This window comes from Terrapene carolina, unplaced genomic scaffold (genome assembly GCF_002925995.2).
Source record: "Terrapene carolina triunguis isolate 2854851 unplaced genomic scaffold, T_m_triunguis-2.0 Scaffold96, whole genome shotgun sequence".
In the NCBI taxonomy this organism is placed as follows: domain Eukaryota; kingdom Metazoa; phylum Chordata; order Testudines; family Emydidae; genus Terrapene; species Terrapene triunguis.
This window is the reverse complement of record NW_020664447.1, coordinates 41,518,818-41,541,984: the sequence shown is the minus strand read 5'-3', so window position 1 is coordinate 41,541,984 and position 23,167 is coordinate 41,518,818. Positions and strand designations below refer to the sequence as shown.

Genomic DNA, 23,167 nt, shown 5'->3' with positions numbered 1-23,167 from the left:
TGAGGAAGTATCAGAGGGGTAGCCGTGTTAGTCTGAATCTGTAAAAAGCAACAGAGGGTCTTGTGGCACCTTTAAGACTAACAGAAGTATTGGGAGCATAAGCTTTCGTGGGTAAGAACCTAACAGACTTCAGATATGTTAAGAGGTGTTATAAAGACAATGATCATCAATTGTTCTCCATGTCAGCTGAAGGTAGGACAAGAAATAATGGGCTTAATCTGAAGCAAGGGAGATTTAGGTTAGATATTAGGAAAAACTTTCTAACTATAAGGATAGTTAATACTGGAATAGGCTTCCTAAGGAGGTTGTGGAATCCCATCATTGGAGGTTTTTAAGAACAGATTAGACAAACACCTGTCAGGGATGGTCTAGGTATACTTAGCCCTACCTCAGTGCAGGTGACTGGATTAGATGATCTCTCGAGCTCTTTCCAGTCCTACATTTCTATGATTCTAAGGGCTGGTCTATACTTAGCCGTTAGTTCGGCGGCTGGAAATCGAACTTCCTGGTTCGATTTATCGCGTCTGGTCTGGACGCGATAAATCGAACCAGGAAGTGCTCGCCGTCGACTGCGGTACTCCAGCTCAATGAGAGGAGTACCGCGGAGTCGACGGGGGAGCCTGCCTGCCGCGTGTGGACCGCGTCTGAACCGCGGTAAGTTCGAAGTAAGGTATGTCGACTTCAGCTACGTTATTCACGTAGCTGAAGTTGCGTATCTTACTTCGACTTGGGGGGTTAGTGTAGACCAGGCCTAAGATTGCTTCAGGACTTCAGAATTTATTCAGAGATGACCTAAAGTACGAGAGGCTCTCTAGACAAAGATGTCAAACATCAATCCATCTCAGGTTCAGATTTGTCTCCTCTTAGGAATTGTACCCAAAGTCCATTTCAGAGAGGCACAGAAATCCAAGTTCCATTTCTTCTCCTGTCAGGGATTGTAGCACAGAGATCCAGTTCTAGCTCATTTCCTCCCTGAGGCTACACCCAGGGTCCATTCCAGGTTGCCACCGATTTAATCTCCTTGTTACAAGTGAACTAAGAGATTGAGGGAGTTTTCTCCATATCTGATCCTAGGGCAGACTTTGTTATTGGATAGCTTTCACTTTGGACAGTTTCCATTAAGTAGCAGAGTGTTGACCCACATGACCAGAATGTAATAGATTCTAGGTATACTGGAGGCACCAACCCGAGATAAGCCTTATTTAAGTAGCAGAGAGCTGTTGCTGGTGTGGATTATGGACCTGCTTCTATAGTCCTGCAATTTACATTCACACATAGGGCAAGATCCAGCATCTAACTCCAGCAGTAACTTCTGGTATCTGATATCTGAGTGAGGATTATTGTCCCTTTAATGGTGTTGATCAATAATCAGGAATATGGGAATTCCTATACTAGAACAAACAAGATTTGTTTGCTCTAGTACCTTGCCTCCTACTGTGGCCAATGCCTAATATTTTAGAGGAAGAGGAAAAAATGAACACAATATACCTGGATATTTGAGCATTACTATACCATCGAAGAGAAAAGCACTTCCTGGCCCCAGCTAGTGGTCATCTTTTGCCCTGAAGAATGAGGATTAGCAGCTCCTCTTTATTCTAAATAGTGCTACTACCGATGCTATTTTAGGGTTTTCACCCATGCTGTTAAATTTAGACCAGGGACTTTGATGTTTGGTTTGTTCCAGCCGTCTCTCTTCTCCATTTTTTCACCAGAAAGCTTTTACCAGAGACTGATCTGAAATGTGGGTAGGACAGACAGAACAGTAGCTTCAGCACTACCAATCTGAGGATGGTTCACCAAGCCGAGAGCTGAGCACCAATCAGAAAAGCACTTCCTTCTCATGCATAATACACAAATGTAGGACAGAGCAGAATCCTAGGGAAAAAGCACCATTGATGAATTCAGAACGAAGAGCTGAATATTATAGCAGACCCCCAGAAGCAGAAAGAGAAGAACTCAGTGAAGTGTTCTATCTGGAATTGGGGATTGGGTATGGCTTGACAACAGGGGTGAGGATTATGAGGAAGGGCTGAGGTAGGCTTTTCTTTGGTTTCTGCCCACCTGAAAAGGTAGGAGTGCTAATTTTTTCTTCATACAAGTTAATAATCATCCCTCAACAATATCACGTGGTAATGAGTGCCATAGGTTAATGATATGCTGCCTTATCCCTACACTATCATTTGCTCATTGTACTTCCTGTTCTACTCCTAACAGTACAGTATTGTTTAGAAGCAGACAAAAACATTTAAAAATCCCAAACCCTCCAAAAATCCAATTACTTCAGGCTGGTCTTCCTGTCAATTGATAGCACAGGCCTTCAGATATAAAAGAGAAAGCTGGTCTTGGGCCATGTGCCTGCCATGGAGAAGCTAGATCAATATGCAATAATGATTCTTATTTGTTCTGCTACACACACTAAAATAAGTTTCCTTTGTCCACCCTGGACTTGTGTAGAGATTTTTTAAATCAATCCATTGTAAAAGAAAAAGAAAGGAATCATATTTTTTCCAAGAGTCTCTAATTCCATCCCCTTGTTTTCCCTCTTCCACGTATTTTAAACATGACTGAAGTATATTACATATTTTAGATGTCTTTAAACCTAAGCCCCTGACCATCTATGATTGTTACAGGTCCCTTCGAGCTTTTCACTCCTTTCATGAGAGCAAAGGTATGAACCCCAATGTCCTGACAAATTTCCAATTGAGCAAATTAGGTTCTACCTACTTAAATTCCACTGCTATTTTAATTAGAGAGGACGATCTTAGCTTCATCTCCTAAAGCTGTTGTGGCAGTCTTCAGGTAAGCTATTGAACAGCTGCTATTTTCCATTCCAGAGACAGCTGCATGTCAGTGATGGGTGAAGTGATCACTATTGATACTGAACAGCTAGGTACTTGTGAGGAGCACTCACTCACTCACTCAATCATTTAATAATAAGCAGAAATGGACTTGTGAATCTAGCTGCCTCGGCCAGCAGAGACTAGTCACATGCCTGAAGTGGCATGGGCAGTCTCTGGGCATAAGAATGACACCAGAAGGCAACTTTTTCCCTGCTACATTGGCAAGGAGACATCTGGAGGGGGAAGGGCCCACCTAGAAAGGAAGTGAGTAAGAACTGAAAATAGGAGAGGAAGGGATTTGAGGGTTAAGAATTAAATTTTTAATCAAACTTTGCTGTCTTTGGCTCACCAGAACAGGAATCTTGGCTGGGTATCTCTATAGCAGGGGTAGGCAACCTATGGCACACGTGCCGAAGGTGGCACGCGAGCTGATTTTCAGTGGCACTCACACTGCCTGGGTCCTGGCCACCGGTCCAGGGGGCTCTGCATTTTAATTTAATTTTAAATGAAGCTTCTTAAACATTTTAAAAACCTTATTTACTTTACATACAACAATAGTTTAGTTAAATATTATAGACTTATAGAAAGAGACTTTCTAAAAACATTAAAATGTATGACTGGCACGCGAAACCTTAAATTAGAGTGAATAAATGAAGACTCGGCACACCACTTCTGAAAGGTTGCCGACCCCTGCTCTATAGCAACAAAAGGTGGTGCCAGGGAATTCAAGGAAAACAAGAGCAAGGATCTGTTGGTGGAATTCTCCATGGGAGCCAATCAGGTGATATAAACAAAGAGCTTACAGTCAGCGTACTTAACCCATGTCCCTCAAAGGCAGGGAGGAGGAAAGGATAGCAAGCACAAGGAAGATTGCAAACGAACAGCCATGTGGGCTCCCCTCTTTCTCTGTTAGAACTCAGTCTCCCTGTTGCACTTCAAGGCACCCTCTTGGTTCCCATCTCATGTGCATTCTGACACAGCCAGGAATGAAAAAGCAACTGTGGGGAAGAACAAACTAAGGAACATCCAAGCTAAGGTTTGGTATTGCCCGATTTTCTTATCTGCTTTCTCTTCCTCTCTCTTTCTACGCTATCTCTTCTACCCTGCCCGGAGCTTTACGGATAGACCAGAAGCAAATACCCGTGAACTCTGGGAAAAGTCTGGATCAGCACTGGGAACTGAACGTTGTGACTCAGGCTCTACTGTTAGACCTAGCTTATCAACCCAGGGAGGCATCTCAGAAAAGAGCAGCCTTTGAAAAGAAAGAAGACGTAGAATTTTTCATTCATGGCTGAAGCATTAGGGGCCAGATGCTTGGCTCCAGTTCAGCCCCTGTTGAACCCTCTAGCATTGTGAAGGCCTAACCAGTTACCAGATGATTTTCATAGCAAATGGGGAGCCTTTGGGTGATGGACAGCTGGTTAGTGGCTCTGTAGCTGTTCAACAATTTGGGGATGACGCCCAAACTCGGTGGGACATTTTGCATTTTGGAGGTAGAGGAATAGTGGCCCCACTATGCTTGATCTGTGAGAAAGGATCTGTGGCCTTTCAGGGCATTTCTATTCACCCTGGAAGTTTCTTGGTGGTGATGACTGATGGTATCAACTGTTACTGATGGTCCAACAGGATGAGTATGGATGTATTTCCTTTAACTATGGAGACTGTTTTTTGGGTAACACTCCCTCTGCCAAAAGTTCACCCACACCAATAGTGGCTGAGGTCTATGCTGCCGGAGTATCAGACTGCATGCTCTGCCCAGGAATGTGCACTGACAATCCTTTTCAAGCAGATACTGGTAGTAAGAGGGGAAGAATGATGATAGTTAAAACTACACCAAACCATGAGAAATTTAGCTCTTGTGACCAGGATAACCCATGACATTGCTTAGAGAAATCAGCCCATTACTGAGGGAGCATTTTGGACTCAGTAGATTTGAGGCCAATAATCTCAGCAACAGTAAGTGAATCAGATGAAATGGGGGCATCATTACCTACTGAAGCTTTGGGAGGAAGCTAATAAATGAAATTAATAGGCAGCAGGTTTAAAACAAACAAAAGGAAGTATTTTTTTCACACAACACATAGTCAACCTGTGAAACTCCTTGCCAGAGGGTATTGTGAAGGCCAAGATTATAACAGAGTTCAAAAAAGAACTAGATACATTCATGGAGGATAGGTCCATCAATGGCTATTTGCCAGGATGGGCAGGGATGGTGACCCTAGCCTCTGTTTGCCAGAAGCTGGGAGTGGATGACAGGAGATGGATAACTTGATGTTTACTTATTCTGTTCATTCCCTCTGGGGCACCTGGCATTGGCCACTGTTGGAAGACAGTACACTGGGCTAGATGGACCTTTGGTCTGACCCAGTATGGGCCATTCTTATGATCTTATGTAAGTGTAACCCACTGGCCAAGTGTATGTTATACATCCTCTTCTATGTCTTATCCCCAGAGGATGAGAGTCTGTTACAGCCAGCAGCTATGGAGGCTAGCTCTTTAGATCAAGCTGTGGAGACTCATGCGTTTAGCTCTGGAGGGTCTCAGTTCAGTCCTCAGAGTTGGCCATCACAGAATCAGTGACTTTGTGGAGAGAGAAGTGGAGCAGACTTTGCTAGAAGCAATGCCCTAAGGGAACTGCCCCTCAGGCAACATTTAAGTGGCTGCAGGTAGCTAGCCTTACCAGGTGTTCTCCTCTTGCCCAGCTCTCAGAGGGATGATTATGTTCCGGTTTGTCTCCACATGTCGGATTTCAACTGTGAATCCCTGGAGAGGAGGAGCAGTGTCCTGTGAATATATGGCCAGCTCCAGCAAGCAGGACTCCACACTCCATGGCAGGATGGGGCTATGCAGACTGAACTCACATCTATCCAAGAACCTGCTGGTGTTCAGGAGGAGAATGTGGCCTGAAGGAAAGAAGGGAAGAGTACAAGGGGAGAAGACATAAAAAGAGGAAACAAGAGGAAAGAGGGATTGAAAGAAGCAGTGGTGAAAAAGAAGGAGAGGAGAAGAAAAGACAAGAAAAAAGTAGAGAGGATAAAAAGAAGTGAAAGAAAAATTAAGTTAAAAAAGAAAGAAAATAAGTAGAGAACAGATCGAGAGAGAGAGAGGAGAGAAGAAGGGAAAAGAGAGGAAAAGAAACCAAGGAGAGAGAGAGAAGGAAAAAGAAGGGAGGAGGCAATAGATATAATACTGGTTAGACACGAGTGAGCGCACAAATATGAAGAGTCAGCTTAGCCTTGTCAAAGGGCTGAATTTCCTGGGACTCTCACCCTCTGTAGTTAAAAGTGGCTTCTTCTGACTGTGGTGGAAACAAAGCTAATTCACAAAGGGCCTGAATCTGGCCCACTGAAGTCGGCGTGAACCTCTCATTTCAATGGGAGCAGGACTGGACCATAAGAACATAAAAAGTATGGGCCAAATCCCAAGAGGTGATGAATAACGGTGAAAAGTGCTGAGCATCTTCAATTCCCATTAAAGGCAAAGTGAGCTGAAAGGGCTTGGAATACTGCAGACTTGGGCCCCTTCAAAACCGATTAGCTATCCCAGGAGTTGAATTTCCCCAGCTTTTCTCAGGGTCTGGAAGTAGCTACCTATGGAAGTAGCTACACTGTGCACTGCTGACGAAAGAGAAGTGACTTGCCAATAACTGTGGTTCTTTGAGAGTGTTGCCTTTGCATTTTAAATGTTACAGTATGTGCATTGTATAAAAATGGGCTGTATTAAATACGTATCAAGTTTCACATTGTACATTGCAGTATGAGCAAGGCTGCCACACAGTAAATATTCCATACATCTATGCAACGTGCTCAAGTCTAGTGTTTGATAAATATATGGAAAAATCAATGGCTTTTTTAATATACACATGATTCTTAGTGGTGTGTTCTCTAGAGTTTAGAGTGGAATTTCATGATGGTTTCATGAAAGTAGGTATAGTCTATGTGGCAATCGGAGAGAGACATGGAAGGATGGCCATAGACATCTGTGTGTGCATATGTGTATCCCTTTGGGAATGAACTGGAAGTTTGTCTACCTTCTTTGTCTCCTCTGGATGAATGGTTTTCCAGAACTTGACGCTGCTGCTGTGGCACCAAAGCACTCATTGAAGATAGCACCCAGTCTGGTTTTCCGGAGGTGTCCGAAGATGTTACCCAGGAGCAGATGGACCCATAGGTACAAGAGGTTTCTGGGAAGAGAAACAGAGAGAGAACTTTTCACTGGTGTGCCACCTGGCTCCAGGGAGGGTGTCAGCCAGGATGTTAATGAGCAGATCTAGATTCATAGGTTCAGCCATACATTCTAAGGCCAGAAGTATCTATAGTGACCATATAGCCTGACCTCCTGTATGACACAGGCCAGAGAACTTCCCCAAAATAATTCCTAGAACACCTCTTTTAGAAAAACTACCTTAATTGAAAAATCACCAGTAATGGAGAATCCACTGTGACCCGTGGGAAATTGTTCCAATGGTTAATTACTCTCACTGTTAAAAACTTATGCCTTATTTCCAGTCCGAATTTGTCTCGCTTCAACTTCCAGTCATTGGATCATGTTACAGCTTTTGCTACTAGACTGAAGAGCCTATTATCAAATATTTGTTCCCCATGTAGGTACTTATAGACAGTGATCAAGTAACCCCTTGATCTTCTCTTTGTTAACCTAAATAGACTAAGCTCCTGGCATATATCACTATAAGGCATGTTTTCTAATCCTTAAATCATCCTCATGGCTCTTCTTTGAACCATCTGCAATTTATCAACAAAATAGTCTGCGACATCTCAGTTAAAAAGGAACTGTCAGAGGGAAGAGAGGAAGCTGTCCATGGATATGAGTGATGGAGATTCTCACCTGATGTGGGGGAAAGGCCAACCTAGGAAAACAGCCCTGGACCTCTTTGGCCAGTGTAAATCAGCATACTTCTACTGAAGTCAGTGGAGCTAAACCAGTTTACAGCTGTGGAGGATCTGGCCCACTTGTAAGTACAATCCTGAACAAGAGTGACATCCAACATAGCAAAGGAATGGAAAGAGGATGGAGAAAGACCCCTCTCATTGTGGGACACAGAACTCAGGCAGTTCTCAAATAGAAATGCTGAGGGTATGTTTACACCGCTGAAACTCAGCGAGACGAGTGGGTCTTGGAGCCTGGGTTCCAGCCTGAGCAGAAACGTCCACACTGCTGCTCTAGCCCCGCAGGCTGAGCCCCAGAAGACCGAGTCAATTGACCTGAGTTCTGAGACTTGATACCAGAGGTTTTTCTTTGTCGTGTAGACATATCTTAAGGGTTGCAAAATGGACGTCCTTCAGAACAGTTTCACCATCCCTAAAATGAGGAAGGGAGAACCCCTACTGACTGGAACCATGCAGCCCATTCACAGTACTGAGAGCAGCACAGTATCCTGGCCAAGTTATTTTTCATAATGAGCATATTATAAACCAGCAAAGAACTAATTCACTGTTGCCTTATCAATCTGATACAAGCTCCCGGCAGGGACATCAGCTACATAATGCTCTCACTCACACATATGCACAGTGAGATGAATAAGTATTGCAGGCTGATATTCATTCAGGTGGTAATTATTATTATAGCATCTAGAGGCCTCAGGGGCTGTATATATACATAGTAAGTCCCAGATCCTCAAAGTTATTTAGGCTCCTAATGCCCATTTAAATCAGTGGGAGTTAGGTGCCTAAATACCTTTGAAGATCTGGGCCTATAAGACTAAGCATTGGTGTCTGGGTGATATTCGGGCCTTACAAATGTGAATAGCACCCTATTTTCTACTTCTCAATGAGGGACCCAATCCTAGGAAGGAAGGACAATAGGAACCAGTCTCTAGGGAGAGAATTAAAGTTGGGGACCGTATGTGAAGGGTGGGCAACAAAGAGCAGGGTAGAATTCAAGTTGGTTTGGTCCCTTAAGTGAGAATCTGCTAACTATTTTTGTTGGTTTAGATTTCCAGCCGTATCCATACATACTAAGGTTTTCCTGTGGGAATTTACGTGACTAACAACATAAGAACTGCCATACAGGGCCAGATCAATGGTCCATGTAGTCCAATATCCTGTCTCCGATAGTGGCCAGTACCAGAGCTACAGGGAAAGTGTACAGAAAAGGGAAGCTGGAGTGATTCACCCCTATCTTCTCCTCCCAGCTTCTGGCAGTCAGAGGTTTAAGGTTACCCAGAGCATGGGGTTGCATCCCAGGCTGTTTTAACTAATATCCACTGATGGGCCTATCCTTCATAAACTTATCAAGTTCTTTTTTGAAGTCAGTTATACTTTTGGCCATCACCACATCCCATGGCAATGAGTTCCACAGGTTAATTGTGCATTGTGTGAAAAAGTACTTCCTTTTGTTTGTATTAAACCTGCAGCCTATTAATTTTATCGGGTGCCTCCTGTTTTTTGTATCATGGGAAAGGGTGAATAACACTTCTCCATTCACTTTATGCACACAATTCACAATTTTATAGCCCTGTATCATATCCCCTCTTATTTGTCTCTTTTCTAAGCTGACCAGCTCTAGTCTTTCTAGCATCTCCTCATATGGAGGCCATCTATGCCCTTGATCAGCTTTGTTGCCCTTCTCTAAACCTTTTCCAATTCCACTATACCCTTTTTGAGATGGGGTGATAAGAACTGGACACAAGGTATGGGCGCACCATGGATTTATATAGTGACATTATGATATTATTTTTTAACTCTTTCCTAATAGTTCCTAACACACTGTTAGACTTTTTGATCACTGCTGCACACTGAGCTGAAGTTTTCACAGAACTATCCACAGTGACTTCAAGATCTCTTTCTTCAGTGTTAACAGCTAATTTAGACCCCATCATTATATATGTGTAGTTGGGATTATTTTTTCCAATGTGCATCACTTCGCATTGATCAATGTTCAGTTTCATCTGCCATTTTGTCACTCAGTCACCCAGTTTTCTGAGATCCCCCTGTAACGCTTCACAGTCAGCTTTGGACTGAACCATCTTGAATAACTGTATCATCTGCAAACTTTGCCACTTCATTATTCACTAGGGTGACCAGATGTTCCGATTTTATAGGGACAGTCCTGATATTCGGGGCTTTTTCTTATATAGGTACCTATTGCCCCCCACCCCCGTCCCGATTTTTCACACTTGCTATCTGGTCACCCTACTATTCCCTCCTTTTTCCAGATTATTAATGAACATCATGAACAGCACAGGTCCCAGTAAAGATCCTTACTGGAACCTGCTGTGTATCTCTCTCCATTGTGAAAACTGACCATTTATTCTTATCCTTTGTTTCCTATCTTTTACCCATTACTGATCCATGAGACCTTCCCTCTAATCTCACAACTCCTTAGTTTCCTTAAGAGCCTTTGATGAGGGACATTGTCAAAAGCTTTCTGAAAATCAAAACACACTATACTGACCAGATCACCCTTATCCACATGCTTGTTGACAGCCTCAAAGAATTAAAATAGACTAGTGAGGTATGACTTCCCTTTACTCAACCAGTGTTGACTCTTCCCCAATAAATTGTGTTTATCTTTCTGTCTGATAATTCTGTTCTTTACTATAGTTTCTACCAATCTGCCCAGTACTGAAGTCAGACTCACTGGCCTTTAATTGCCCGGATCACCTCAGGAACCCTTTTTAAAAATCGGCATTATATTAGCTGCCTTCCAGTCATCTGGTAAAGAGTCTTCTTTCAGCGATCGTTTACATATTACAGTTAGTAGTTCTGCAATTTCACATTTGAGTTCCTTCAGAATTCTTGAGTCAATACCATCTAGCCCTGGTGACTTATTATTGTTTAATTTATCAATTTGTGCTAAAACCTCTTCTATTAACATATCAGTGTGGGGTAGAACTTCAGATTTGTCTCCCAAAAAGGATACCTCTGTTGTGGCTATCTCCCCCATATCCTCTGCAGCAAAGACTGATGCAAAGAATTCATTTAGTTTCTCTTCTATGGCTTTGTTTTCCTTGAGTGTTCCTTTAACACCTTGGTCATCTAGTCGCCCCACTGCCTGTTTGGCAGGCTTCCTGCTTTCAGTGTACTTTAAAAAATTCTTACTGTTAGTTTTTGCATCTTTAGAAAGTTTCTTCTCCAGTATTTTCTTGGCCTGCCTTATTATAGTCTTACACTTTTCCTGCCAGAGTTTGTGCACCTTCCTATTATCCTCATTAGGATATGACTTCCAAATTTTAAAGGATTACTTTTTGCCTTTAACAGGCTCAACTACTTTGTTGTTTAGCTATGGTGGATTGTTTTGATCCTCTTCTTGTCTTTTCTGATTTGGGGTATACATTTATCCTCTATCATGGTGTTTTTAAATAATCACCATGCTGCTTGGAAGCATTTAACCCTTGTAACAGCTCATTTTAATTTCCATTGGACAAGAGTTCTAATTCTTGTACAGTTCCTCTTTTTAAAGTTAAATGCTACCGTGGTGGGTTTCTTTGGCATTTTCTCTGTATAACAATGTTATATTTAATTACATCATGGTCTAATTTAGGACTAAAGCAAGAATTGCCTCTCCCCTTGCAGGTTCCAGGACTAGCTACTCCAAGAAACAATCATTTATGGTGTCTAGAAATTTTATCTCTGCATCACACCTGAGGTGACATTTACCCAGGCAATATGGGGATCCTTGAAATCCCCATGATTAAGGCCGTGAGTCTGTCATGGAGGTCACGGATTCCTTGACTTTCTGGGACCTCCGTGACTTCTGCAGTGGCTGGTACAGCTGGCCCAGAGGCCACCTGAGCAGCTTGGGCAGCCCCCGGGCCAGCCGCACCGTCCGCTTCTGGGGCAGTCTCAGGCCACCGCGCCCCTCTCACCCAGCAGCAGCAGGAGTTTGGGTGTGGGAGGGGGCTCAGGGCTGAGGCAGGGGGTTGGGGTGCGGGAGGGGGTGAGGGCTCTGAGTGGCGCTTACCCCCAGACCGCCCCCGCCCCAGAGCACCCAAGTTTTAGTCAGGGGTATATAGTACAAGTCATGGACAGTTCACAGGCTGTGAATTTTTGTTTACTGCCCGTTACCTGTCCATGACTTTTGCTAAAAATACCTGTGACTAAAACGTAGCCTTAGCATTATTATTGTGCTTTCTGCTTTTGTAGCCTCTCTAATCTCCCTGAGCTTTTCACAGTCACTGTCACCATCCTGGTCAGGTGGTTGGTAGTATATTCCTATGGCTATACCCATATTATTCAAGTATGGAATTTCTAGCTACAGAGATTCTATAGTACAGTTTGTTTCATGTAAGATTTTTATATTACTTGTCTCTATGCTTTCTTTAATGCCACTCCTCCATCTCTGTGACCTACTTGGTCATTCCTATATATTTTATACCGTGGATTACCGTGTCCCATTGATTAGCCTTACTTCTCCAAGTTTCTGTGATACCTATTATATCAAAATCCTCATTTAATGCCAGTTCACCCATTCATACATCCTAGTATTAAGGCTTCTAGCATTTATATATAAGCGCTGGTACATTTGGTCAATATTCAGTTGCTTGCCTTTAAGTGTTCTATTTAAATGGGACTCTATTTTGTTTGATTATTCCTCACTAGTTCTTACCTGTACTTTACCAACTTCTTTCCTAGGATATTGAGTTCCCCTTTGACAAAATTCATCCCTAAGGGATGTCTCCACCTGAACTGTGTGCTCCCAGGGGCGGTGAGTTATATGGGCCCGTGGTGCCTGGGCTCCAGCAAATTGAGGGCCCAGGGGACCCAGCTCCACCAATGTTCGGGGCTGGGTCTCTCCCTATAATATCCAGAGTAGATAAGTATTTGTAATTTAACAAGTAATTTGTAATTACATTAAAAAATATAATTATCACAGTAGGTAAATTCAGGAAAAGCACAGAACATAAATATGTAGTTCTTTGTCCTAGTGGATCTGGCCAGGTTGTGAACCCCTTACTCACCCAGACTAGTGAGCAGTTTGCTCATATGAGAACACTCATTGAAGTCAGAAGGACTATTCATGCCAGTGACTGCTCACCTGCATGAGTAAGAGAGTTTATAATGTGTCCCTATTGTTATTATAAGTAAATATTTATATCTGGTAGCACCCAAACACCCATTCAGGGCCAGAAAACACAATCACTATGTCTGCAGTGCTACAGTCAAACATCGGAGATAGCAAACTGAAGTCTGAGTAGCAAAAATGCCAAACAATTTTCCATAAATTTTATTTAAAAATAAATATTTATGGAAAATTATTGCATTTCAAAATGTCTTACCCAGTCTTGAACTTGTAGTTACAGATATTAGAGCAATGTATTTCTAACCCCTTGAATATACAGCCACATAGCAAACTGCTCCACTAATAAAGTAAATACAACAACTACTTTCACAGTGACAAGCAGATGATTTCCCCACTTGCTCCAGCTGTACAAAGCCCCTGTGCCATCACCTCTAGGTTGTGAGGATTCTCATGTTTGGGAGAGGAGTAACAAGCTTTACAACAGAATGGGAAATTGGGAGGGCTTGACATCTGGAAGGAGACATGAAGGGCTTATTGGGGAAGGGCAATCTGAGCTGTGGCATGAAGGGAAACAATCGGCAACTGGAAGAGGATGGCTAGGGCCATTTACAGAGCAAGGAAGTGTCGGATGCACATCAAATAGTCTGAGTGTTAAGGAATATCTGTCCCAGGTTAAATGTGCATCTGCTCCTCAGATGGCACATGACAGTGGAGGCGGGGATGCAACTCTTTGGCTAGTACCTTAGGATCGGGATGGGATTTGGGGAACCATTCCTGGAACAAGAGCAGGGACTATTTCATCTATGTGAATCTTCTTTCTCCAGAGACCAGGGGATGGGGAGCCAGAGCCCTGCACCTGGGGATTATAAATTCTGAACTTTGTGTGTTAAACATTAAGGGGAACATTTCACAAACTTAGGACTTGGTTTTTATGAACTGGTTTTCTCCCAGCTTGTCAAAGGCTCATTTTCTTCTTGGGGACTAAGGGCAGTCCTGGTCCCATTGAGTCAAGGGAAGGTCCCTTCTAGCCCTACATTTCCATGATTCTATGACTACATAGCATATTCCTGCCTCCCTGGCTACACCCATTCTGCAAGTAGGTTGGTGAAGCATGCAAAGAGATAATATGAAGCATGAGCATTGCTTGCCAGACAATCAATCAATCAAACATCTATCCGGGTGCTTACATGGCCCCATCTCTGTAGTATCTGTGCAACTCCCAAGGATTCAACATAGAAATAATAATAATCTCTCTTTTTTTTCCTTCCCAGCCAATAAAAGAGGTAGCTTGATTAATTTATAGGATTTGGCAGCTTTGTTTGTTTATATTTGCTAACCATATCCCACTATCTGTTATGGAAACTCATGTTCAGGTGAAGTAAGCAAACTGTCTTCCTTGAAAGAAATTCATATGATAAATGAGTTATGCAAGCTGGGACCAAGTTTACTGATTTGAAAAAAAGAGCCCTTTTTGATATGTACAGTTGCTGTGTGTTTTATTATGACACACCCAATTTAAATCAATAGGAGAACTCTTTTTGGTGGATGACCAGCTGGATGCAAATTTTGTTGAAAGGATGCACTAATGAAATATTTCTGTGTATGTCTTAGAAACTGCAGGATGGGAAAGGAGGGAGCATAAACTAAAGAGGAATTATTGCAATGCTATTGAAATAAAAATATGGTTCCTTTTAAGGCTGAACAAGACCCGTTTTCTCCCTCACTGCCAAATATTGTTCATCCTCTGTGAGGGATCTCATGATAAAACTGCCTCTCCACTCTCCTCCTCCCACTTGCTTTCCAGGACATTGGGTTTTATTACAATGGGGAGGTAATGACAGCTAATTGTTCACCGTCTTCTAGGCATTTCACATCCTGGAACGGTTTCAAGAACTGCTGAATGCACAAGGAATACATGCAAAAAGAATGAAGGGAAACAATCTAAAATAGAAGTGGAAATATTGAAAAATTGCCCCAATCACCACAAGAGGAAATTTCAGTTGCCACGGAACTGCTATGAAGACATGTACTCTATAGGATTCCAGCCAGCACGGTCATACCACTTCAGAGAGGAATTCCACATTGTAAGATTCCTGGGAGACATTGACAGGGTAGTGCCACGACGATGTTCTCACTGCAGGAGTCCAACTCCTAGCTGGCCCTACAGGACACTCCTACTATTGCATAACAGAATAACTTCTCTGGTATGTGTACAGTAACAATATACTTATCCTGCTGTAACTAAAAGGGTCCCCTATCAGGAATTGCCTCATGTAGTAGCCTTCTCCCTTTGCTCTTTCCTGAAGCAGAGCTATGGTGGGAGTGCAGACAAGAAAGGATAGAGTTCCTGAAGCCTTGTGGGTATTGAACTGTGTGCACGTTCCACACATATTCAGAATCCTCCAAGAGTACCACAGCTTTGTACAGTTCTCTACCTTTCTAGCAGTGCTTGGCTCATTCTCTCAGCCCTTCACAAATGTGGGCACTCATTCAACTACTCCTGGTACCACAGGAAGCCCAGTTCATCCTACCTTCCTTGCAGCTACTTGCTCAGGGCTGTTGGGTTTTTGCAGACAGGTGGAGAAAGAATTTCCTTTGAAAATAACTTCACTCTGTATTACTGCCGTAGGGGGGTTATTTTCTATTTGCTGAGGAAACAGATTCATTAATTAGCATTTGCTTCAGGGACTTCACATATTCTACACTGATAGTTTTCATAGTGTGTTGATGGAGAAGACTTTTTTTGTTCTGGGTTTTTTTTCAGAAATGGAGACAGTGCCTTAAGGCTACACTAGCTTGTTTGAGTCCGTTCCATCATCCTATGAAAGCCAGCAGCTTGGCTTTCTGGTAACCAGACACACACATGGAGATGGGAGGCTTCTGATTATCAAGGAGGGCAGCTCAACTCTTCTGTTCGGTGTGGGTCCTGCTTAAGAGATAGGAAGGACTAAAGGGACAGGAGTTGTAGTACCTGGACTGGAAGACTGATCAGATGACACCATCACATTTTTGCCTGGAGACAGTCTGGAAGGGGGACTCAGTAAAGAAGGGTTTTTCTCATGTAATCCAGAGCAGGACACAGCAACTGTAACAAAACAATAAAGAATGGGGAACATTTAATGTTTATATCCAGGCTTAAAATTCTTAGGGCTCCAATTACATTACAATAGGAACATCCACCCAGTATAACCCATGTTAGTGCAGTATATTGCACCAAAATCTGCCCTCATCCTATAGTTGCAACACAGTGCTCCCCCAATTAGGTCTTCATTATAGCAGTATGGCTCCCAGAGATGCACACACTATAGCAACATAACTCACCTAATGATGTCCTCTTTAGTACAGATATATTCTGCCCAGCTATGTCCTTGTCATCGCAACATATCCTCCAAAGATGCAATTGCTATAACAATTTACCCCCAAAGTGCCCATGCAACAGCAATATACTCATTCAATGATACCCTCCTTATAGTGTAGCCACCTATCTGCCTAGTGATGTTGTGTGTGTGTTTCTATACACAGGAGGAATATAAAATTTTAGAAGTGGCTGGAAATGAGAAGGTGGAGGCAACACCATCTACCCATCAGCAACCCATGAGTCACCAGTCACGAGTGAATGCTTTGCAGTTCACAGTCTGAGACCTACTGTTCCAAAACATCTGTAAAATAGTTTTACCGTGACATGTGTGTATCTACAGAATACATGACAGGATGATATAAAGGCTTTATGAGCATTCATTTGGGATCTGCATAACTTACTCATGGCTTCACCATGCATTAACGATGCCCCAGCATGAACGATGCCATGCTGATAAAACCTTTACACCGCTGTACAAATCCAGAGTCTGTCTTTATTGCCTTTCACAAAGACTAAGATTTTCAAAGGATCCAAAACCAAACAATGTTCTTGTATTTGCCAGATGCCAATTTTAACTGATGTCCTAGGGTGCTCTCCCTTCTCCAGTGAAAACGGTGTTATATTTATTCATATTAGTAATTCCCTTGTACTATGTCTATTTGAGGGATGTCTTTGTTATCTATAGCCACCTCAGTGATAACTCTTCCTTTTGCTCCTTGCTTGGACTTATTCACATCAAATTTTAGGCAGATTTGTGGGGGTGGTCTTTTTTAATTGTGGTGAAAAGACCAAGTCTTAGAAAATGTCAAAGGACATAAGAATTATTCTGTACCCTCAAAAACCTTCATTTCCCCACGGTTTAGAGGAAATAACAAAAACACCATGGTAAAAGTGACCTGTTTTGAGCAGAGGTGTTATCCTACTGGATCAAACTCTTGTCATACTAGAGATGACCCTTAGTCTCAATTGTCCACCAGGGAATGCTTTGCAGTCCATAGTGTGACAAGTTTTGAATAGAGGAGCTCTCATACTGCAGCCGACCCTTGTCATACAGGAGGTAGAGCCTTGGTCTCCACAGACCAAAAGCCAAAGATCACGTGATTTTCATGCTATGTCCAAAATATGCAAGGACTTGGATGCTTTATGATCTGAGCCTGTGATACGTGATAAAGAATTATCATGAGGAATGTCAGAAGCACAATGAAGATAACATTCCCCAAACACTGGAATGTGGTTGGGGAGTCAGAGAAGCCGAAGGGCATAACCAGGTACTCATAGTGGCCATGTGTGGTACAGAGGGCTGTCTTCCACTTGTCACCTTCCCAGATGTAGACCAAGTTATACACCCTGCAGGTCAAGCTTGGTGAAGACCTTTGCTATGCCAACCCGTTCTAGGAGTTGTAGTACCTGGACTGGAAGACTGATCAGATGACACCATCACATTTTTGCCAATTTTGCCAATTGATCAGTGGAAGAGGATACTTGTTCCTGATGGTAGTATTATTCAGAGCATGATAATCAACACAAAGGAAAAGTGTCCCATCTTTCTGTTTAACACACAGGATGGGGGCTCCTGTAGGGGATTAGGAGGGCTGGATGAAGTTCTTGGCCAGATTTTCATCCAGGTAATCCCACAGGGCCTTGAGCTCAGGTTCCAATAAAGGGTAAATGTGCCCAAAGGGGACCTTTGCCCATGGCTGGAGATCTACAGGGCAGTTGTAGGTTGGTGTGGGGGGTAGGACATTGGCCTTCCTTTTATCAAAAACATCCGCGAGATCACTATACTTGGCTGGAATTGATGAACCAGTATTGTCTGAAGCTGAGGTAGTACCGAGGAGGGAGGATGCCTTTCCAGGGGTGGGGTTCCATCATCTCCCCGCTGGGTCTTCCTAGGCATTGCAGCCATCAAACCCCAGAGTTGAACCATACCTCCCACGCCACCCACGACATGTTTGGATTGTGGAGGGCGAGCCAGGGTAGGCCCAATCTTATCCAAAAGTGCAGCAAAAGGATCAGGTAGATTTGCATAATTTCTGACCTGGGAAGGGGCTCTCTCATAGGAAACTGTGCCGGGAGGTCAGCATACGGCTGTGAGTGGTCTCTGCCCGATCAGGCACAAGCTTCCTCTGGATGGGCAACTGGTTGACTCAAGCAAAGGCCAAGTCTCTAAATTTGCCAGACACTCCTGAGTCAATCAGTGCAAGTGAAATACAGCTTCCTTTGGGTGTGGCACGGGCCCAGAGCTGGAGAGGGAACCTGCAGATGTGGTTGGCAGGGCTCTGCCTGTGCTAGGGCACATGTGGGCAGCAGAGGGGATGTGTTTGGAAAGCTTGCTTCTGATAAAACACAACATGACAGCTGGTGAGGATCGCTTCTGTCTTTGGCTAGCCCATTTTGAAGTCTTTATGTTGATCCTCTAGTGATAACTGAAAACTGCCCTGATTTGCCAGGTAGTATGGAAATGGGGATTTCCTTTTGGATGGTTGGTAAAAAGGATCTTCCTCTGGCCACCGAGTTAGGACATAAGCAGAGGGCAACAAAACTGCACACAACTCTAATACTACACTGTACATAGACAGCAGCAACCTGCTAGTGCAGGCATTTTTCTCAGATTGCCACTCTGACTCTCAGGGGTTACTTGTGTACACAGTAGAAGGAGGCTAAGATCCACTTCCCTGGAAAAAGAAAAGGCTAGTACCCAGCCAAAACACCCATTCAGTCCTTGGCTTCTCTGTAGAGACTGGCACCACAAACTAGAAACTATACTGAGGCCACCATGTCATTTCATGATCAAATACATGAGTTTCAGATGGTAGCGGGATTTGAACCTTGAGTTGAAAGGTCCCATCTTTGCCTGATCATCTGGGTGCAAGGATGGCCGCATCAGCAACAGCAAGCGGCATTGGTTAACGAACCCTCGAAACTTGTGGTGATCATCATCAAACCACTCTGGCAATGGGATTTTCAGACCATGCTCCAGGGCTGCCACCAAGGATCCTGGAGATGTCTGGACCTGCACTCGGAGAGAGGCGTTCTCTAACTGCAGCTGGGCAATTTGATTCTGGAGGCTCTGGAGTAGGGACGCCGTCTCTGGGACTGCAGCACCCAGGTGCTCAATCAAGCCTGGTGGGATCTGGTACAGTGGAGTCTGTGCAAACTGTCAGGTGCTGGTTCCAAGCAGTCAGGCCTGGTGGTTGGAGAGGAAGTTGAAGCCAGGTGGTCAGAGTCCACAGTTAAGCCAAATTAGTACCATAGCCGAAGGCCAGATGCAGGCCAAGGGTCAAAACTGATCAGAGTCCATGAGTCTTGGAGTCAAGAGGCAGATGCAGGCCTGAAGCAAGGTCAGAGCAGGGCATGGGCAAAGCTGGGGCAGGAACAGGAAGAACAGCAGGCTGGCAGTCTAGAGAGTCTGTTGCCTGGTGACTTGCAGTGTAGGTTCCTGGCTGGGTAGTGCTGTTGCACAGACTAATTTGCAACTCTGGAGGGGTTGGGGAAATACCTGAGCCTAGGATCATCTGACCCAGGCTCTGCTCAGGGATAGGCTGCTGCCACATGTCTGAGGGCTGAGGCACTGCAGGCTCTTTTGGAAGGGTGGGTCATGGCAGCTGAGTGAACAGCACTTAGCCTCAGCAGTTCGAGCTCCATTCCCGCAGACCGAAAGGGAAGACAGAGCGCACAGCACAAAAAACAATGAAAGATGGCGCCAAATGTGGACGGAAGCAGAGGGATTGCTGGGATGCGAACCAATGCATCACGGGGCGTTGGGACAGGACCCAGAATGCCCCGCACCCCCTTCCCACAAGCCAGAGCGCCAGAATGGAAAGAGGTGCTCTGTGGGATAACTGCCCATAATGCACCACTCCCAATGCCGCTGCAAGTGCCACAAATGTGGCCATCCCAGTGTGCTTGCAGCTGTCAGTGTGGACAGACTGCAGCGCTTTCCCTACTGCGCTCTCCGAAGGCTGGTCTAACTCAAAGGTCTCTACATCTGCAAGTGTAGCCATGCCCTCAGGCTTTCATACCTAGCACTCTGTCACAGGGACCTCCAGGACTGAGATGTTGCTGTTTCTGGTGCTGTATTTCACCACAGCACCAAGGAACCTGTATCAATTTGTCCCCTTCAAAATAATGAGTATCCAAATTTTCTTTCTTCTAACCCACAATTTGCAACACTGGTTTATGTGATGGCAAAAATCCTGATTTTAGGTTTCTGGTAATGTGGTGATCAGAAATGGTGTACTTGTTTTGTATACGATGTGTTGTTGGTGTTAATTTTGCCTATGTCATCTGAAATGGCATTGATCTTTTTCACATCTATGTCACCTTGTAAATTCATGTCTAATTTGATGCCCACTGTCACCCAGTCTTTTTTACTGTTACTGATTGCTAGGATTCTCTCTCTCATTAAGTGTATGATTTCACATTATTTTCCCCCAAGCTATATTAACCTGCACTTTGCAAGGACTAATCTAGTTCATTACTTTCTGCCACGCTTCTAATCTGTCCAGTCATTATGCGTTACTGCTCCGTCCTCCCTGATGTTTGAAACTCCTCCTTCTCCGTAAATGTCAATAATGAGCTGTTGACTCCCTTGTTGGGATAATCAATGAAGATGTTGAATAAGACCTAACAATGATCTCTCTGGTTCTCCACCGGCTGCCTCCCCAACTGAACACATTGCTGTTTATGTTATACTTTATCTAGGATCTTTGATTCAGTTTTCAGTCCACATGGCAGTGTTCCTACCCAAATCAATTTGAACAAATTTTCCAATTAGACTTCAGAAATACCATGTTGAATGCTCTACTGAAATCAGAATACATTCTGTTTACTGCATGCCCCATGGCTGCTAATTTTGTAGTTTTACGTATATATATCTGAACAATCAAATTAGCCTGGCGAGATTTATTTTTTATAATCCCCTGCCATTTATTGCTCATGGTTCTGTCACACTGCAGATGAAAAAGGTAACGTTTTTAATAGTGCTTGAGCTCTGTTAGAGCCACAAGGGAGCATTGCTCACTTACGCCACTGGCAAAAGGCTGCTCAGGGATCTTTTGGGTATTGGGCACAGTGAAGCTCTGTTCTGCCACACTGCCGCTTCCCTCCTTTTGCTCCAGAGATAGGGCAGTGGCTGGCACAGTAGGCAGCTATGCATCTCTGCCAGTTTGACACTAATGGAATGTCCCCCTGCATGAGGGCAATGATCCACTAGTCATCTCTAGCTATTTTAAATCCACTTTGCACCACTTAGAGCATCAAGTGGACTTAGCAGACTGGAGAATCTGTCCTCTCAAAGTATTTGTTACAATATTTCACAAGGGATAGAAGTTAGACTGACAAGACAGAAATGGCCAGAATCGCTAGTTTTTCCTGTTTTGAAAGTTGGTACTACATTTGCTTTCATCCAGTCTTTCAGGACCTCTTCAACTGTCTTTGACTTTTCAAAAATAAATGCCAGCAGTTCAACGAATTTGCTTAGCTACAGGGCCGGCTCCAGGCACCAGCTTGGCAAGCAGGTGCTTGGGGCGGCCACTCCGGAGAGGGGCGGCAAGTCCAGCTATTCGGCGGACGGTCCCTCACTCCTGCTCGGAGCAAAGGACCTTCCGCCGAATTGCCGCCACAGATCGCGATCGCGGCTTTTTGGGGGGGGGGGCTGCTTGGGGCAGCCAAAACCTTGGAGCCAGCCCTGGCTAGCTAATTCCCTTAATATCCTAGAATTCATATTGTCCCGACTGGTTGATTTGTAAGTTAATGCTTGATTCTGTGGTTTGAACTGCCTGTTCATGTCACAGACACATAATGATTTGCCCCACACTAACATTTCCAGAAGGTATCAAAACTATACAGTGCAGAAGGTCTTTTGCATTACTTTACTGTCAATACAGAAAGAGTAAAACAAAAGAGAAAGATGTTGAGTAACTCAGAGAGCCACCTAGCGATTTACCAGATCACAAGATCTATGACTCCTATGACAGCTAGGACAAAAAACCCACTGATACATTTATTATATAATGCCTCTCCCATTCCTCACCCCCATACCTGGGCTGGTCTCCCTCTTCCCTCAGATACGTAATTATTGTTAATATGAATCCACACAGAATGGCTAAGTGTACCCAAGGATCATTGGAGAGATGGACAGAAAAGACAAAAATGTGATTGCATGGAGCCCAATCTGCTGATTGCACTATTCCCTTACTAAAAACATTTTCCTGCCCTATACTGAACAGAGCAAGGAGTCTGTTCAGACTGTTGGATTCTATGGTATCAGCAGATGTGGTCAGATGGCACATCTGAGCAATATTCTTTCCCTCTACTGGAGGGCAAGCATCATCAACAGCCACAGAACCAAACCCATTCGATAGGATCATCTTACAAACCGTATCCCCTCTCTCTGCCTTCCATTGTATCAGATACATATTCAGACATACAGACACTGAACACACAGAGAGCAAAACATGTAACCATTCACTTTGACATACCAGAATATACACAGACATTGCTCTTCTTCAATGAGTCTGAGGTTCCCCATTACCTTTAAAATAACAGAATCCCAATTTCAATTTGCCCCACGTTAGTAGTGATGGAAAGTTGTTACCACCTGACAGTGGTTCATGGCCTATCTGAAACAAGCTGGTGGTGTCAATTCCATTCCCCTAGTGGACAGATGTGTCCACATCACCAATACACACATTTGAGACCGGGGGCAGTCTCCACAGAGGTCATTAGGAATGAGCTACCTCCCTACACCTAAAGAGGAAGCATATTTAGTGAGGAAATTTGCACTGTTGCTGCCTATACCATATCTGTTCTGGGGGCAGAGAACGTCAGCCTCCTGGGCTGTTCATCTGGCACCTTTCACCAGCACTACCTTAACCTAAAAACATAAAGAAGCAAATGAATATAAACAAAAGAGCTCCTTAGTCTTGGGGCTGGGCCTTTTTAGAATACTGAGCCTAATGCATTTCATCTTCAGTGCACTACATCC

At 43.8% G+C, this 23,167-nt stretch overlaps 1 protein-coding gene across 1 annotated transcript in view; it reads right to left on the bottom strand.

Annotated features, from left to right (window-relative positions):
- LTK (leukocyte receptor tyrosine kinase) overlaps positions 1-16,584 on the bottom strand; it is an 88,610-nt gene extending 72,026 nt beyond the window's left edge. The window contains exons 1-4 of the mRNA XM_029911412.1: positions 16,581-16,584; positions 15,793-15,906; positions 6,871-7,023; positions 5,521-5,743 (exon numbers count right to left, since the gene is read on the bottom strand). Coding sequence (XP_029767272.1) covers positions 5,521-5,743; positions 6,871-7,023; positions 15,793-15,906; positions 16,581-16,584 — 494 coding nt within the window. The remainder of the gene's footprint in view (positions 1-5,520; positions 5,744-6,870; positions 7,024-15,792; positions 15,907-16,580) is intronic.
- Positions 16,585-23,167: the final 6,583 nt, after the last annotated feature.